General features: G+C 52.4%; 1 protein-coding gene across 2 annotated transcripts in view; it reads left to right on the plus strand.

The window, feature by feature from the left end:
- The window catches only part of ADAMTS2 (ADAM metallopeptidase with thrombospondin type 1 motif 2), a 246,926-nt gene that overhangs the window by 149,193 nt on the left and 79,022 nt on the right, over positions 1–18,711 (plus strand). For both annotated transcript variants that reach the window (XM_033853695.2, XM_033853696.2), the window contains one exon: positions 3,378–3,580. In XM_033853695.2, coding sequence (XP_033709586.1) covers positions 3,378–3,580 — 203 coding nt within the window. The remainder of the gene's footprint in view (positions 1–3,377; positions 3,581–18,711) is intronic.

Raw genomic sequence — 18,711 nt, forward strand, 5'->3', positions numbered from 1 at the left:
CCCACCTCAGCAGGAGATGGGCAGTGCCAGCTGCTCGTTAGTGGGTCAGTTACAAGCATGCAAGAGCTCCAGGGGGAGGAGGGGAGGGTGACAGAGAGGTCTGAGGGACCGAGAAGAACTGAGGCCTTTAGAGCAAGGAGGCAGCCCAGTGCAGGTGGACGGGCCCTGAAGGCTGGGATTGGTTTCAGAGAATCACTAGGCAGCCAGCTGAGAACCCAAGCAGGACTCAGCCTGAGGGATAGGCCCGCTAGAACCAGAGTGTGGTTGGGATCTCTGCGTGGCCTAGCCTTTAGGATCGGGCCCATTGTAGGGAGAGTCAGGAGACATCCAAGAATGACAAGGTGGAACGACAGCCTGGCTGCTGGGTCCCATCAACACTCATGTGGCCCCAGGTCTGGGTGCCTGGCAGACCCTGCTGACCTTGGAGCTGTTCCCTACGTCCTGCCAGGCCTGAGCAGGGCTTGGGCTTCCAAGGACCCGACTGTAGGGTGGGGCTGTCACCTTCAAGGTGCCCCGAGCAGCCCTGTCTTCCTCCCTTCATCTGCACTTTACTTTGGATTTGGACACATCTCTATAGGGGCTGGGCCTTGGGGGGGTGTTCTAGAACATAATGTCCAAGCCACCCTCTAAAATTATCATGCTCAAGATAATAATGATAACAATAATTATGCTTGTGGTGAAATTAACATTTCTAATGCATTCTTAGAAAACATTGCTGTTTTTAATGGGCTTGTAACATACAATTTAGTTAAAAACTGAGCTTGCGGGCTTCCCTGGTGGCACAGTGGTTGAGAGTCCGCCTGCCGATGCAGGGGACACGGGTTCGTGCCCCGGTCCGGAAAGATCCCACATGCCGCGGAGTGGCTGGGCCTGTGAGCCATGGCCGCTGAGCCTGCGCATCTGGAGCCTGTGCTCCGCAACGGGAGAGGCCACAGCAGTGAGAGGCCCGTGTACTGCAAAAAAAAAAAAAAAAAAAAAAAAAAAACAACACAAAAAACTGAGCTTGTTCAGCAGAAGCAGCTACAAGATGTACCCTAGCCAGCCCTGGCCTGGTGGCAGCCCCATTCCCTCCCCCAGAAAATGTCAAGAGGAGTCACTGCACGGTGACTTCTTGGGTTAGGGTTGGGGGCACACTCTGATGCCTTCAGAGGTTAAGTGGGCAGCAAGGGCGGCAGGCCAGGCAGCGGGCCCCTGTGTCCTGTTTCCAGGCATGGCTGTCACTCCACAGCTCAGTGTAAACTCCCCTCCCCCTCTACAGTGACTCCATTTCTTAATTTCTCAGATAAGCTGGCTATTCTAGGTTTTAACATGAAATCTCCAAATTTTGAAATACTGTCAACCAAATAAGGTATTTAAAAAACACCACATGGCCCTAACAGGCACCCCCATGGTCTGGTTTTGCTCAGGGACCACCTGTCAGTGACCCCTGGCTTGACAGGGGCAGGGGGTAACATCCAGCCTCTTCCCTGGGAAGAGCTTTTTATGGAAATTACCATCTTTCTGCTTCCCAAGGTGGTTCTGAAGGTGAGCTGTCCCTGCTTGTTGAAAATGCAAAGAAATAAATGTGTAAAAATAGAGTAGCAATTCCTCAAACCCACTGTCAGGTTTAAGTAGCTGATGTTTCCCCTGGGAGCAGCAAGGATGGCCCTGAATTACCTCCAGACAGCACAGCAGAAGGATGAGCTCTGCACTGGCGCTCTCCCTGGATTGGTCCTGGGCAGTGCCTGCCGTGTGCATGTGTGTGCGTGTGTGTGGAGTGTGTGTGTGCCTGTGCATACGGGGTGGACATGGGGGACTACAGGGCTGGGGCGGGGGCACAAGGACCCCAGGAGGTAAGGAATGCCAGCAGATGCTCAGCCCTGGCACTAGCCCATTCCTCTTTTCTGTGCAGCCCTTCCCCCTCTGCTGCTCCTTCACTCCCATTTTTCCTTCCATAGCCAGGTTGCAGGTTTGTGCCTGAAACCTAACAGACAGCAGGTGTAAAGAAGAGAGCTTCTGGCTGGCTGGGGAGCTCTCTCAGTCTTGTGGTCTGTAAAATGGAGGCAATAACGCACATCAGAGAGGCCTGTTGTCAGCACTGGATGAGGAGACATACTCGGAGGGCCTGGCTGCCTCACTGTGCCTCCAGAGGAGACCGGGGAAAAGAGCTTAGGGGACAAGTGAGAAGAATTGTTCTGGAAGACTCTTTAGTGATGTCATGATAACCTGAGGTCCTAGGTCCTTCCCAGGGCAAGAGTCTCTGAGACACACCTGTTCCTCCCCCTACCAGGAGTGCCAAGGAGGGGCAGGACCCTAGGGTCAAGGACCTGGCGTGGACACATAGACCAGCGCAGGGTTGTGAGGGGCTTCCAGAGGCTTTGGCACTGGGACTAATTGGACAGTGTGGTCTGTGGCTGCCGGCAATGCTGAAGGTCGGCCTGGCCAGCTCAGCTGCAATCCTGAGAGGTAGGGGCCAGGATTGGTCCATGGTGGGCTCCAGGCCCAGTGGGAAAGTAGAAGGGGATTGAGACAGATGCTGCAGCCCTGCAGATGGTGCAATGACATCCTGGGGTCCTGGGCCTGATGCAATCCAGCCCCTGGCCCCCTCAGCTGTGGCCCCTAAGGCCCCATGCCCCAGATGGTCTGCCCCGCTCTGAGCCAGGTGTTTAGCCTGTGGGGGACGGAGTGAGCCCCTGCCAGGCAGACTGTGGGGGAGTTGTCATAAAAGGGGCTCATCCTGATTCCTGCATGATTCAGTCAGGCAACCTTTCATCTCTTTGGCACTTGGCATCAGGGGCAGGCACAGTTCTGGGGTCGCGGTCACCCATGGCTTGGCCCCAACCCAGGAGTTGAGTGGGCGGGCCTGGCACAGAGATGAGGGACCTAGCTCCAACCAGGGACTGAGCAGAAAGTTCCAGAAGAGGAGCTGTCTGAAAAGACACTGTGAAACACATACCACCTGGGCTGGGCCTCAGTTTCTCCGGTTATAAATGGGGAGACCAGCCTGGGAGACCAGCTCTTTGGCACTGGGTGGCCCTTGGGGAGTGTGCGAGTGTGTGAATGGGTGAAAAGAGTCCACCCTGCCCATTCAGCTTCCCACCCTCTCTGTTCACTGCTGGGTGCCAAACCTGGCCTCTGTGATGGCCGAGCTGTGGATTTGCATGCTGCTGGGTCTGAGCTGACTTGGTACATCACTGCTGCCCTCTCTGAACCTCAGTTTGCTCTCCTTTGAAATGGGGACAGAAATACCCTCGGTTAGGGTGCTGTGATGATGACAAGCTGATGGCCAAGCTGGCACCTGGCAGGTGCCGAGTTGCATCTGAGTGGGGTTTTGTCCTGCTGCGGTGTCCCTGGTAAGCCTGGGCTGCTGCTACAGGCTTTGTCCTCTCTCCTTCCAGGGATCTTCCCGGGCAGCCTGGACAGCTTCAGCCGTGCCCTGGGCATCCTGGAGGAGCGAGTCAACAGCTCCAGGCAGAGGGTGCGCAGACATGCTGCCGACGACGACTACAACATCGAGGTCCTGCTGGGGGTGGATGACTCTGTGGTCCAGTTCCACGGGAAGGAGCATGTGCAGAAGTACCTGCTCACCCTCATGAACATTGTGAGTGGGGGTAGGGTGGCAGGGGCAGGGCACTGGGGGTGGGGCTGGGAGGCTAGGGGTGCAGGTGGGCCAGGGCAGCTGTGCTTGCCACGGTTTCCTGGTGGAGCTGGGGGTGAGTGACATGGTCACAGGGAGGCTGTCTGGGTCTACAGGTGAGAAAAGGTGACCCTCCCATCGATTTTGTTGAACCTCAGTTTTCTCCTCTGCAAAGGGCGGGTGGAGGAGGGTGGTTCTGACTTGGCAAGGCTGTTTACATGCTAAGGCAGCTTTCCAGAAACTCGTCATTTGTGTACCGGTTTTCTTAATTTTTCATCATACCCACATGGTATAGGCTGTGTATTTTCCTGTAAATCAACTGACTTTTTTTAAAACTTAAAATTATTTACAAAGGCAACCTCGCTTTATTGTAAAGGTAACCTAGAAGTAAAATGTAAAGCGATGTTATTCAAATCCAGCTAGACAGTCCTGCCTTCTGCCGGATCTGCACCACAGCCCGCGATGTTCAAATGGGAGATTAGTGTGTGTTAGAGAGGAGGACAGACAGACCGACACCCATCCGAGGTTTCTCCTTGAGGTAGTTAGAGGAAGTGAAGATGGAAGAGAGCATCCGTTTCTCCCTGTGAGGTTGGGCTCCTTAACTGGGTGACTGGGCGCCACCTAAGCCTCCTGTGGCACCACGGGACACCTGCCCTGTCTACCCAATCCTGAGAGATTAAGCTGTTACCCCTCCCCTCATTCCAGCCCCTTCCACCCCAGGAGGTATAGGACGCTGACCTTGTAGAAAATGCAGTTCCTGCCTCTGCCCGGGGTGGTGTGGAGATCCTGCCCCTCACTGCCTGGTGCCTCAGTTGAGCCCTGCTGGGAGAATATTAGGGGTTGGAGGGAGATGCAGTGGGCCTGCAACCAGGACACGCTGTGGGCCCAGCATTGTGGGAGGAGTGGATTTGTGGAAGGAAGCCTGGGCTTGTAGGGGGCTGTTTGTGGGCAGGGAAGCCCAGGGGATAGGGGGCTCTACAGCAGGCAGGGCTGCTCCCCAACCTGTCAGTGAACTGGGTCCTCCAGAGGTCCAGCTGGTGGTGAGCAGTGAGGGGGTAGGACATTTACTCCTGGCCTGGTTCTCAGCTCTGCTTCCTGGGCCATGGTGAGCCCCTGGGAATTCAGCTGATCCTTGGGCAAGACCTCCCAGAGCCCTAGTGAAGAGATAGGTCAGGGGCAAGAAGGAGGATATGAATGAGCTGGTCACTGGACCAGGAGTAAACCCCTGCCTGCCGGCCTGTCTTCCTCTCCACCTGCCTTAGGTAAGTCACTGACCCTCTGGAATGCAGCCATCTCATCTGCAAAGCAGGGCCGAAGTCTGTTTGCAGATGTTATTTTATTTTGGAGAGTGGTGTCACACTTAATCTCACTTATTTTTGAAAAGTAGCTTTAATATAATAATAGTAATAATAATACCATGATGGCTACAAATATTGAGCTCTTAATATGTGAATCTGTGTGCCAGGCTTGTGCTAGTCACTTATCATGCATTATCTTTGGAAATCTTCACACGAACTATAAAATTGGTAGATATAAAATCTTGTCTGCCTTCAAAATATACGTCTTTCCCCAAGTATTATACTGCCCTCCAACCCAGCGGACAAAAGGACTGGTTGTGGCATTCGAGAGTCCTGAATCCTGGTAAACTACTTGTTTCTTCACACCGGAATTAGCATACATCCCACAGAGTAAGAGCTCAGTCTCATAAGATGGGCCCCCCTTCAAATGCCGAGCTCAACTCCCAGGTTGTCAGCTGTGCTTCTTACCAACCAGCTCCTCAAGTTCAATAATTTGCTAGAACGGTTCACAGAACTCAGGAAACCACTTTACTTACTGTCGTCGGTTTATTATAAAGCACACAACTGAGGAACAGCTAAATGGAAGAATGCACAGGGCAAGGCATGGGGAAGGTGCGTGGAGCTTCCATGGCCTCTCTGGATGCACCACCATCCCAGCAACTCGATGTGTTCACCAACCTGGAAGCTCTCCAGACTTCATTGTTTAGGGTTTTTATGGAGGTTTTATTTTGCAGGCATGATTGGTGAAATCACTGGCCATGGGTGATTGAACTCAATCTCCAGCTTTTCTCTCCTCCCTGAAAGCTGGGGGTGGGCCTGAAAGTTCCAACTCTCTAATCATACAGTTGGTTCCTCTGGCTACCAGCCCCCAACCTGAACTATCTAGGGGCCCACCAAGAATCGCTTCATTAACATAAACTCAGGTAAGGTTGAAAGGGGCACATTATGAATAACAAAAGATGCTCCTCTCACCCCTATCCTTAAGGAAATTACAAGTGTTTTATGTGCCAGGAATGAGGGGCAGAGACCAGATATGTATTTCTTATTATTTTGCACCTGGGTTACCCCTGACCCCACCACTACCAGGTATGTCACTGAGAATGGGCTTCAGTCTTCTAAGCCTTGGTTTTCTCATCTTTAAAATGGGCAATAATTTTCACCTTGAGTTGTCGGTGAGGATTGAATGAGATAATGAAGGTGAACGTGCTTTACAGTCTCTAAATAAATGTGGTTTTGCTATCATGACGATGACAATATTTAGTTTAGCGACAGCAGGTTTAGAATTATTCTTGACAAGTACAGCAAAGACTCTGAGTGTCTTCCTGAGGCTGGTGGATCAAATCCGCCTTTTGCCTGGTGTGGAGGGTCCCTCTGTCGCACACACCTTATGCCCATGAGCTGGTAGGAGGAAGTCTAGAACTTTGTCTTGGTTTTGCCAGTTAACTTCAATGTATTCGTTTACACCCCCGTGATCCAACTGTACCTCAATTTTGGATAAGGGTGTGGTTTGGTTAGTTTCTTGAAAAGCATGAGAAATATAAAAATTCTTAAATTGAAACAAATTTGATCATAACAGAAAGGGATTTTAGGAGATGAATCGGAGGAGCTGAGAAAGAGTACTTGGGCCGTGTCTTTTTTCCGCTGCTGCGTCATGCAAGTGGTGCTTGTTCCAGGCACAGCGGCTGGTCCTGCAGAGACAGAAGGCCTGGTGGACACTTCTGGGCTCAGGGAGACACGGCAGTGGGGGGTGTCTGTACCTCCAACCTGAGCTCCCACAGTAAGAGTGCAGTGTGGTTGAGGGAGGTGAGGGCCCCTGCTTGGATCCTGTGTTGCCTTGACAATACCCTCTAAGGCTCAGTGTCTTCATCCAGGGTACATGCATGCCCTGGGAAGAGTCCCTGGGGATGATCTAAGGTACATGAGCCCTTTGGTGGTCTTGGGGAGGAGGGGGATTGAGGAGGCAGGAATATTTGAGAAAAGATAAGCTTCTTTAGCAGTGCTGTCCGATAGAACTTTCTGCATTGCTAGAAATGCTCTAATTCTGCATGTCCAATACAACAGCCACTAGCCACCCTGACCCTTGAGCGCTTTAAATGTGGCATGTAATTGAAGAACTGAAATTTTAATTTAATTACGTTCCAATAGAATTTAAAACAAATTTTAATTATGAAAATATATATAAAATTTACCATCTTCACTGTTTATAAGGGAGCAGTTCAGTGACATTAAGTATACTCACATTATTATGCACCCATCACCACCACCCATCTCCAGAACTCTCTTCATCTTACAAAACTGACACTCTGTACCGTTAAACAATAACTCCCATTGCTCCCTCTCCCCAGCCCTTGGGAAGCACGATTCTACTTTCTGCCTGCTGTGCCCTTCCTCTGAACTTGACCAGCACATGGCGCTAAATGGCAGTGTGGGTGGCCCTGGGTGTGGGGGCCTTTAGACCCGGTAGGTGCTGGCCCACCTGAAGCTGCAGCCAGAGCCCCATGTGACCCTACAAGGCCTGGCCAGGGTAGGGCTCCCTCTTCTTGTAAGCGCACAGCTGGTCTTGGGGCTTCCCAGCATTTGGAGCCAAAGCAGCAACGTGCAGGACAGATGTGGCAGCAGCTGACCCAGACTGTGCTCCAAGTGAGGCATTTGGTCAGCAGTGAGGACAGCCAGGACCAGGATGGAAGTATTCCCAGCTCCCAAGGCTGGGGGCCAGCCCTGGGCGGACAGTCTGTCCCCTGAGGGAGGTCACAGAAGCCCTGGGAGGAGGGTCAGGTGGGGGGTCCCGATGGCAAAAGACCTGGGGAATGTGGGCTCCAAGGAGCAGCAGAGGCCAAGGTGTCGGGCCAGGTGTCGGCGTGGCTCAGCCCTGGCAGCTCTAAGCCAGCTTGGTCTCCCTCATCGTTCAGTTATTCTGCTTGCAGGACTCCCTTTGGGGTCTCTTTGTGGCAGACCCTGGTCTGGGACGTGGGTCCTGGTGTGACACCGACATTTCAGGTTCATCAGATATCCACATGCTCCCCTCCCTTCAATTTCCCAGCCTCCCTTGCACCTCATTTTTGGGGCTGTGTGGCTAGTTTTAGCTAACGGCCTGTGTGGAAGGAAATGACATAGGTCGCCTCTTGGCCAAGGCAGTTGAGAGCCAATGTGTCCACTTCCTCTCTCTCTGTCCTACCACAGTGACCTTGGAAGTCACGTGTCCCAGTAGCTGCAGCTGCAAAATGGGGCAGGGCCGCCCAACCTGCATAAGCCTGTGATGTGTGCAAGGAAACACACACCAGCCTTTACTGTATTAAGCCACTGAAATGTGGTAGATTCTCTGTTAACTGCAACACAGCCCATCCTATTCTAACACACACAGCTCCTGTCCATACAGTACAATCAGCAAATATTTACTGGGCATCAACTCTATGTCAGCCGTGAAATAGGGCCAATGTGGGGAACAAGGGGCCCAAGTAAGAGGGGAAGTTGGAGGCAAGGAAGGCCAGTCAATAGAGGAACTTGGATGTGACTCTAAGGGCAGTAGGAAATTGCTAGAGGTGCTACTTCCTTCCAACATTAATGGGCAAGACATTTAATGCCCATTTTTTCATAGGAAAATGGGAATTAATCCATCCCTCTTTCCACCTCAGACTCTCGAGGGTCAGAAGGGTTGGAAATATTTGCTGAGCATTTCGAGAGAGCCACCTGGATGTAGAAGGGGTCTCATGGTGTTCAGAACCCTCCCACAAACCCATTCAAGCACCTCTTTCGAGGTCCAGTTTCCTTCTTTTCTTCCTCAAGTCTAGAAAAGTAACATTCTTTGTTTATTAAAATATGCTATATTTAACATGTACCATATACTATTTATGATGGAAAATTAGAATATATTCATATAGGTTTGTGAATGTTTTCTCCTATCAATTATTGCCTAGTACTTCATTTTAATGATGGCATAACATTGCACCACGTGACTGTAGCATACTTTTTAGGTAATTGATTATTTATATTACTCATGTAACAAAATTTATTTCCCTTTTAGATGTTAGTTTGGCCACTAATAGTAATGAATATCATTATAGCTGAAACTATTACTCATCTTTACTATTTCCTTAAACTAAGTTCCTAAAAGTACAATTCTTGGTCCACAGTTATGTGCAGTTTAAAGTTTTCTGTGTCAGAAAGCTTTCTGTTCATTTTCACCTATTCATGTTCCATTGAGTAAATGCCCATCTCCTCACCTCTTCACACCACCAAATCCTTTTTAGCTTTGGCAGTTTGATAGCTACAACAGGGATATACTTTTGTTGTAAGTTGTAGGTATTTGATGGTAAGGAGGTCCCATTTAAATATATATATATATATATATATATATATATATATATTTTAAAACAGTGATCATCTTATATTTTTATGATTGGCCTATTCATGTTTTTTATTCCACTGGGACTTTAGCTTCTTTTGTGTTAATCTGAAGAACTGTTATATTAAAATAGGTTAATTTTTTGTCGGATGTTTGTGTGGGAAATGTTTTCCCCAGTTTTGTTGTTGGCCTTTTGTTGTATTTTGTTTGGGGTTGGTTGGTTGATGGCTTACATTTTTGTGTGTTGTCATGTCCTGAGATCTTTTCCTCCCTGGTTTTTCCCTTGGGGGCTGTCTTTGGCATTTCATGCCCTCTCCAGAAGTTAATCTTCTTGGAGTTTCTTTCTGTTTGCCCCCAACAGTGACTCCCATGGCCTGTTGTCAGCAGCATCATTTCCCAAACCCCAGTCCTCACTGACCACCTGACGATTCTTGCTGTGCATTCAGCTGCGGCAACCCCACACCCAGAATGTCTCCTGGGTACAAAACTCCCGGGGCCAAGTGCAAACTGAAAATGTGGTTCTCTTATTCAAAGAGCAGGAAAAAGTGTCATAAGACGTACCTATACAAAGCCTTTTCCTTTCGTATACAGTCTTTCAACTTGTCAAGATTTTAAAATTTTCTATTTATTATCACTCTAAGCGAAGAAAAATTAGGATTTTTAATTATAATCATGCATTTTACCATTCATCTTTATATTGTACAAGGCCTGTTTTAAATGCAGATATTAGAACATTTAACCAGCATGGGGAATCACCAAAATTAAACAGATTTGTACTTTATGGCTTGTGCCCGAAGGGTGCTGCAGGCTTACCAGAAGTTCAGACAAAGCACCAACCAGACTTAAGAAGGTTGGGAGGAGGAAGACAGGCCCCCCCAGGAGTGGAGCCATGAGGGAGCACTCCCTGAGGGCCCCCGGTCCTGGCCAGTGATGCAGGGCGTGCCCCCGGGGCCTGACAGCTGCCTGTCCTGTCTCCCGACAGCTGCCACTGAAAGAACACAGGGCATCTCCCAGCCCCAACCCAGGTCATGCCCTGCCCCAAGATGCCTCAGGGCACATGTGTCCACCTGACCATCCCTGCACCTGCATGCAGGCCCCTGTAGTGGGGGAAGACAAGAGCCTGTCCTGTGGAAGTGGGACCACGTGTGAGCCAAGGCTTCCCTGTCCCAGCGGATTTCACTCACAAAACACAAATTCAAAGATAAAATAATGAATTTCAAGATGGTAACCACAGAGCGTTAAGCCCAAGTGCAGAGCCCTCTTGGGCGTGGGCCCTGGTCACTCGCCCCTGAACCCAGGAACCTGAGCCTGTGCTTCCTGCCTCAGGCCCCGTTCTTATGGCCCCATCCCCATCCTCTACTCATCTGGAGGCTCAGCTCAAACCTACCACCGCTCTCAGCTCTCTGCCCAGATGAAGAAAGCTGGTGCCTTCTGAGCACTGAGGCCAGGCTGTGGGCTGAGGCCTCATCCCTTGGGGTCCTCTGCACTGATTTTTACCTCTCGTACACCATAGCCTTGAGATTGCTGGCAAACCCAGGATGAGGCCCTGTGTCCTGGGCCCAGGGTCCTTTAACCAGGCCAGAGAAGCTGGGACCCCTTGGGGAAGGCTGCCGGAGAGCCTCATCCACATGTTTGAGGGAGGAGGGGTCTCGATCCCACCACCAGTAGGCTGTGAGGATGGAGCGGGGAGCACTGGCAGATGTGCGGCCCCTCCAGCCATGCTGGCTCCTCCAGGGCCCATGCCCCACACTGCTGCTGGGTCCCGCCTTGGTCCCCTACTTAGGTGTGCCTCTCCAGCGCTGGCCTCCCCCTGCCGCCATCCCGTTCCTGCTCCTCCCGAGTCTTCAACTGTGGCTCATCTTCTGACCTTCACCAGGCTCAGCCCTGAGGACAAGGAACTACCCGCTGCCAGGGCCGCCCTCTGCACTGGGAACTGCGGTCCTGTTGACCCCTCTTCCTTGGAAACGGAAGGGGTCCTTGGACCCCTCTTCCCTGGAGCTCCCAGGCTGGGAGGCAGTCAACACTCCTGAATGTGCCTGCTGCTGACTCTGGTACCAGCCCTTGAGCTAGTCTGTGCTTTCAAACTCAGTGCTGTGGCAGTGCAAGCCTGGCACCCCAAGGAGCCATGCAGTGACGCAGCCCTCATGTTCGCGGCACCTCCAGTTACCTTGTCAGGCGTGGACAGTGGGTCTTCTCTGGGCTCAGGTGAATGGGAGGCCAGGGAGGAATGCCTTCGGGGAAGACTCGAGAGCCATTATTAAAGTAATATGTTTACAAATGCACTTTAAAAAGTAAAACCTATTCATGCCAAGACTTCAAGAAATATAAAACTTAGGCACAAGACTAGTGCTTCCTATATGGCTTATAGCATTTAACTAAAGCATTAATTTCAATCCTACACTTCCCTGAGCAACCAGAGGCCTTGGTGGTTGCTCGGGCTCTCAGGATCCATAGAGACCTAGCACTGCTGCCTGACTGAGCTGCTGGTCCGCTTGCACTCCTTCTAGATGTGAGACAGGCCAGTGTGTTGGGTGATGACCTGCCCCAGAAGACGGCTCTTTGCTCGTGGGAGCACATCCTCTCAGCAGGCCTGCCAGAGGCTGCCGAGGCCACGGTACAGATGTGAGGTGTCTCCCCCTAAAGTGCCACTTTTTCCGAATGGCAAGCATTTTAAAACATCAATTTTATATGAAAGTAAACTGGGACATATTACTGAGTTAAAGCAAAATTCGCCTGAATTTTTCAAGATAAACTGGAACATCCAAAGCAGGGTTGCCAAAACTATAGCCCAAATCCGGCCCATCATCTGTTTTTGAAAATAAAGTTTTATTGGGACGTGGCCATGACATTCATTTATGAATTGTCTATGGCTGCTTTTGTACTACAATGGTGGAGCTGAGTAGTTGGGACAGAGACCATACGGCCCACAAAACCACTATCTGGGTCTCAAGAAGTATTCTCTCTCAGGGTGTAAAGAAATCTTCTACTTGCTTAGGGCTCACCTTGAGCTGTGGCCCCAGCGCTTTATAGTTGCATTTGCCTCCCACTGTTGTCAGTGCACACGGGCATACGCGTTAGGGAAGCACTGGGCGTAGAATGAGGACCAGCTTTGGAGTCAGAAGCAGTTGCATCCTAATCCTGGCGTTTACCTACCTGGCAAAGTTCCCGCCTTGCCCTAAACTTGGTTTCTTCATCTTTAAACCTCCCGCACACTCTGATCCATAAAGACTGGCACACTCACTGACAAGAGGTACCCCCCGGAGACAAGCTCCCTCTCTCCCTCTTCAGGCCTCTGAGCCCCGGCAGCTAGAGCAACCCTTTCTTGCTGGCCATTGCAGGAACCTCACACGTGAGCTGAGCTCCACCCTCTGCCTGCTCAGACCCCAGCACACCCCCACCCCAGCTTTGCCAGCTGAATGGGTCTGTGAGGTCACTTTGGGGATTCTTTTTAAAGCAACTGAGTGAGCATTTTAAAACAACATAGTAGGAGGAGCAAGATTTCTGGGTCAGCAGATCTGCCCCTCCCACCTGGGCTAATTGCTCAGGTTCTGGAAGAATTTCTGCCCCCACCCCCACCCCAAGCATCTCTTCTGTCAGGGGCAGACACACTCCTTAGGCTCATGGAGAACATGGGATCCAAAGGGGCTTCTGAGCTTTCAGAGCCGAGGCCATACCCTTTGACCCTTCCTAGTGTGGGATCAGTCCTCTGTACAGTATGTTCTTAAACATTTTTTGTTGAATGATTTCTGTCTGTGCCAGGATTCAGATATTTTCCCTCTTTTCTTTTCTAATTTAATCCAGAAATTGGCCTGGGCTCACCAAAGCCTTGCCAGGATTTGCAAACAATCAGAGGCACATGGGCTCCAGTTCTCATCAACTTCCAAGAATGCTGGGGACACGTGGTGATGGTGGGGAAGGCAGTGACAGGACAGGAATGTTTTCTGCTCTCTCGGGGGTGATCTTGTGAACTGACCACAGAGCTGCAAACCCGCCAGGGGGAAAGCGCAGACCCAAGTCCCATTCACGTGTCTCTGGCTCTGGTTCCTGGGGAAGAGAAAAACATCTCTGAAACTGGACACTAAAACTTGGTTCCCTTAAGCTGAAGGGAAGCAAGCAGCGCTCCTGGGGCAAGAGAGACACATTTGGGTTTGGGCCTGGCCGTAGCAAAGGATGTGAGGATGCGGAGAAGAAGTTCCCACTGTCATACGGCAGCTCCCCAGGCCCCAGGGTCTGCTGGTGCTGTGGCCACAGCCGGACGTTCCTGGCACTGTTCCTCTTCCTCATGCTTGTCCCGCTGGCCTGAGAGCATGGCCCTGTGTGCCACCAGGAAGTATGACTATCAGGGCCAGCAGTGTGTGAGGCTGATACAGTACTTAGAAGAGGGCAGCGCTCTCAGGTGCTGACAGGAGCCAGGCAGGAGGCCTAATCAGGGTGTCCAGGCTGTGGACAATAGGGAGTGGTGGGGACTGGGGCAACAGGAGAGGCTACACCTCTGGAGATCCCCTCCTGGGTTCCATTCACTTGTGGTCATTTAGGAATAAACAGGCACACTCTTGTGAGCTCCCCACCCCACCCCGCCGAGAAGCTGGAAATCCAGCTTTTACAGGATATCTAATTACTTTTCAACGTTGGCAACAAATTGAAATTAAGACCTCACACTGCACTAGTGAATCAGAACATGACTGGCCGGTCAGCGGGTGGATTTTTCCTTCAGGCCTAGAAGAAAGGAAGCGACTGCCTGCCCTGCCCTGCTGTATGCCGTGATGGGGGATAATTAGTGCCACCTCCTAGGGCTGTTGTGAGCATGGCTTGAGTTAAACACCAGAAAAGTGCTTAGTGGCACTCTGGGCACATGGAGAGCATGCCTCAAGTATGAGCTGTCCCCGGTCATGTATTCGCTCCTTGGGCGCTCTCAGAACCCTGGTCTAAATGGGCCCCACTCTGGGCACTGGGGTGCAGAAGCAGGCAGTCGTGTTCCTGTGCTCAGAGAGATTGGAACACGGGAGGGGTGGGGAGCAGGGCAAGGAATACGTAATTTCATCCTGGTTAATATGCCTGCTGATCATGCAAGTACCACAGGGTCACAGGGAAGGGTGCCCCAGATGAGGGCCCCTTGCGCTGCCCCTAGTGCAGAGGCAGAGTTGACCAGGAGGGGAGCATGGTGTAAAGGCTCAGCGGCATCTCCACATCACAGTGCAAGGTTGGGCCCGACTGGAGTGTAGGGTGCTTGGGGAGAGGCAGGAATGAGGTTGGCAAAGCCTTCTGTGCCAGGCTAAGGGGCTTGGGATCCACCAACATACTGTCAGGGGAGTCATGAGTTTGCTTTGGGGTCTAAAGAGACAGAAACATCTCTCTTAGGGAGTTTGGGGTTCATGCGTTTTACTATTGGAAATGCCTCTCCCTATGGCCTAAGAGGCTGAGTTTTCACACATGCTGGCCCCAGGCAAGGAGGCACTTATACGATGGCTCTACGTTGCCCTGGTGGCCCTGTGAGGTTCCCTTTCCTGGGTAAGGTCACTGAGGCTCAGAGAGGCTGGGTGGCACAGGTAGGGTGTGGAAGATGAGATTCCCATACCTGTGTGGCCTGGGTGCGAGTCCTCTCCCCGCTGCCCACAGCCCCGACTGTCTTTTCCATCTATGACTCTCCTGGCTCTTCCCCTTGGCTTCTTCATCTGTTGTGTCTTCCTGTTCTCTCTAGGGTTTGCTCACCTACCCACCCACTCATTCACTTAGTGCATGTCTCTAGAACATCTGCTATGTGCCAGACAACAGTTCTAGGTGCTGAAAATGTCATGTTAGCAGGCCTGAGGCCCTGCCTGCACGAAGTCACATTCCAGTGGGGACGGGGGTGGACAGTAGATGCCCCCTCCTCCCAGGGATGATGATGCAAGCGGAGAACGTTCTGCTGGGGGGAGCCGAGGCCTGTCCTTACCTCTGCCTCTTCTTCCCTGAAGTGTGCAGCACTCTCCTGCCTCCTGGACTCCCCCACACCTCCCTTCCCACTCTGGGAGGCCCCCTGACAGCTGATGAGGGAAGCCTCAGAGCAGCCTGTCCTTGGCCTCCCTGGGGAGCTGGCAGTTGTCAAAGCAGGAGTGAGAGTCCCCCCCGAACGAGGAGGGCCGGGTAGCGTCACTCCTTGGTGACAGCTCTGGGCAGCTGCAGAGCTTGTCTCCCGCAAGCTCCAGCAAGGTGACAGCCGAGCCAGAAGAGCAGAGAGCACCACTTCCCATCTGGCTGTCCCTCCCATCCAGGTTCCTCCTTGGCTGCCCCCTGTGCTGCAGGAGTTGTAGCTGAGTGACCCTTGAGTTCTCCTCCACTGCCCAGGGGGCCCTTTGTTGGCATGTCTCAGGGGGGTTAGGGGTTCACACAAAGATGCCAGAAAGTTAATGTCAGATTCAGAGGGTCTACTTACCTGGTTTTGCATGTTCAGCACCTGGCGACGAGCCAGGCACAGAGTAGGTGTTGAGGAAATGTCTTGTGAATGAACAAATCAATGAGTAAATGAATTCTCATAGAGTGACTGTGGTCCCACCGACTCCCATAAAAAATAGGCTCTATCTGGGACTTCCCTGGTGGTCCAGTGTGTAAGACTCCGTGCTCCCAATGCAGGGGGTCCGGGTTCAGTCCCCAGTCAGGGAACTAGATCCCACGTGCATGCTACAACTAAGAGCCCACATGCTGCAACTAAAAGATCCCGCATGCCGCAACTCAGACCCAGTGCAGCCAAAATAATAAATAAATAAATATTTTTTTAAAAAATAGGCTTTATCTGTCCGTGGAAAAGAAGTACCAGTAGCATAAGTGTTCTTGTCCCTTCTTCCTTGATGCTCAAGGCTGTTTGTCTCCACCATAGATGCTGGAAGTTTGAATCACTAGGTCGTAGGAATGTACAGTTTTAATTTCAGCAGATTTGCCAAATTGCTCCCCAGAGCCCTTTGCCCTGGTTCCCACGCATACTCACATGGGTGAATCTCCCAGTTTCTCTGAGCCTCTGTTCCCCAGTAGGTAAACAGGGGTAGTAATGCTCACTTGCAGGGTGCAGGAGGTGAGAGGTAGTGCTGTGAGGAGGCACCTGGCACAGGTCTGGGAAGGTCAGAGCTGACCAACGAGGTGCAGCCGTTGTTCCTTCATCCACGACATCTGCCAAACCAGCCCAGCTCTTGTCCTCGAGAAGCTTGTCTCTCTTGGGGACACACTGGCTTGCCTTAGCGCAGCCAGGAGGACAAGGGCCTGGCTGGGGAGGTCAGAGCCGAGGTGAGCCTTGAGCTGATTGACCACAAGTTGGCACTTCCGAAGTGGACAAGGTGGGGAGGGTGCAATTCTGTGTAGACCTTCAGCGTGTCCTGGGAATGGGAGGCCTGGAGTGGGACAGACATGGGGGTGCAGGGCAGGGAGGCCTCGGAGGGTAGAGCTGGCCAGAACGGGGGAGCTTGAATTGATCCTGAAGCTTTGGGAGCCAGCTGGGTTCTAGGCATTGAGGATGCAACAGCTAAGGATGCAGAAGAGCCCCCAGCTCTCAGTGGGCACAGACAGGTCCAGCGGAGGGAGGTGGCAGTTAGCAGACTAACAAACAAATGAAGGGATATGAGGCCGTGATGGTGCAGCAGAGGGAACGGCCTGGAGGATCCTCGAGCAGCATCCATGTGAGCCCAGCAAGCTCTGGGGGGATGTCCACTGTACACGCAGAGTGAGTGGGAGGCAGCCAGCTGCGGGGGTGGGGCAGTCCTCATGCCCCTCCCCACCTTAGCCTAGCAATGAGACGGGCCTTGTGGGCTCCCATGGCCCTTCCGACCCTGAAGTGACCTGGGGCAGGTACTTGCGTGTCCAAGAACTCAGCCCTTCTGCCTTTGGTTCTGGGCTCCCTGTGTAGCAGGGTATGTTCATCCACCTTCTCAGCTGCCTATTTGTTCTCTTCTTCCACGTTTCCGGGCGCCTGTTCCCAGCCTGGGCCCAGGTGGTTAACACACCCTGCCCGGGGACAGAGGCTGGCAAAGACAGTGCAGCTGCTCAAACAGAATCTCGTGGTGCGAGGGGCCATGTGCTGCACGCAGGACAGGAGTGTTTCCCACTGTGTTCCGAGGTGACTCCTTACATTCTGGGTGTTAGGAATAGTGCCGAGGGATTTCACTCTGGAGGAAGGATATATTCGCAGCAGACAACTCTGGCAGTGAGCTGTGATGCTGCAAGGAGGGTTGCTCTGAAGCTTGCGAAGTTTTCTGGGAGGCTCACCTTTCCTGGTGAGCCCCTTGCCTTTGCCAAAGGCACAGGTGACAGTGTGAACGGTCAGGGTTTCCTTAGTCTCTTCTGTGTCAGTGCCTGGTAGGCAGGATCCCTCCCTTCTTCCTCATCACGTGGGGGACCCTGGGGCCCTAGTGGCAGTAGGGAGAGGCTGGCCTGAGACCTCGTCATTTTTGCTGTCAGGTCTGGCCCCAGACTCTTTACCTGGACTGCTCCGGTATGCTGAGCCCCACTTGGTCCAGGTCTGGTGCCGTGATGACCCATCCAGTCTGAAGCCTCTCCCACCCTGACCAGTGTAAGCAGGAGCTTCTGGAGCCCACACACACCTCTCAGGGGCTGGGGCTGGGGGTGTTCCAGGCCAGTTTACTCCCAGGAGACCCTCCCGTTTCTCACCTCCTGCTAGAGCCACCTTGGGAGGGGACTCTGCTCTTGCAATGTGGTCTCATCTTAGGGTCCAAGTGGGGAGCAGGACCTGTAGCTCTCAGGATCTGTGTTTGACCCTAAAGGTGTGTGAGGGGCAGCAGCAGGGGTGGGGGGCCATAACCCTGGATCTGACTTCCTGCCTCTCCTCAGCCTCCTCCCCTAACCTACATGAACCAGGGCAGTTGCTTCTCCCCTGTTCCCCTCCCCAGGGACCTCCCAGGTGCCATGGCTCCCCTCTCCATGGTGGCATTTTCCCTCTTTCTTTCCTTGGGTCACATGGTGATAGGGAAGCAGAAGAATATGAATTATAGGAGGGACGAAAAATCATTGTTTTTTCTAATGACATGCTGGTGCCCAGTTGCTCACATCACAGGGGTGGGGTCGTGCTCACAGGCTCTGAGACAGGGATGGGGTGGGGGGCCGGGGAGGATGCCATGAGGTGTCGCCACCAGGGGCCTCCCTGAAGTGCTTCCTCTGGAGGAGACCCCAAGCCAGGCCCTCAGGGCTCTGGTCAGGGAGGGCTGAGGAGCTCATGGGTGACATCCCAGTGCTCTCCAGGGCCAGGGCCGCTGCCAACAAGAATCAAGATCCCTGCCTTCTCTCTTCTCCTTCCTGTCTGTGCCCTCCAAACTGGCCTTGGGGGGACGGTGGGCTCTAGCCTTTGGCCTCAGATGAGTTATTCTGTGTCCTGCGGCCTCAGCAGGGTCCGTCCTTCCCTGTTCTGTGGCATTATCCCTTTCTGATGAGCTCTCGCGTGATGAGTGGGAAGGTTGGGCCCCAAGTGGTGGTGTGGC

The sequence above is a fragment of the Tursiops truncatus genome, chromosome 3, assembly GCF_011762595.2.
Source record: "Tursiops truncatus isolate mTurTru1 chromosome 3, mTurTru1.mat.Y, whole genome shotgun sequence".
In the NCBI taxonomy this organism is placed as follows: domain Eukaryota; kingdom Metazoa; phylum Chordata; class Mammalia; order Artiodactyla; family Delphinidae; genus Tursiops; species Tursiops truncatus.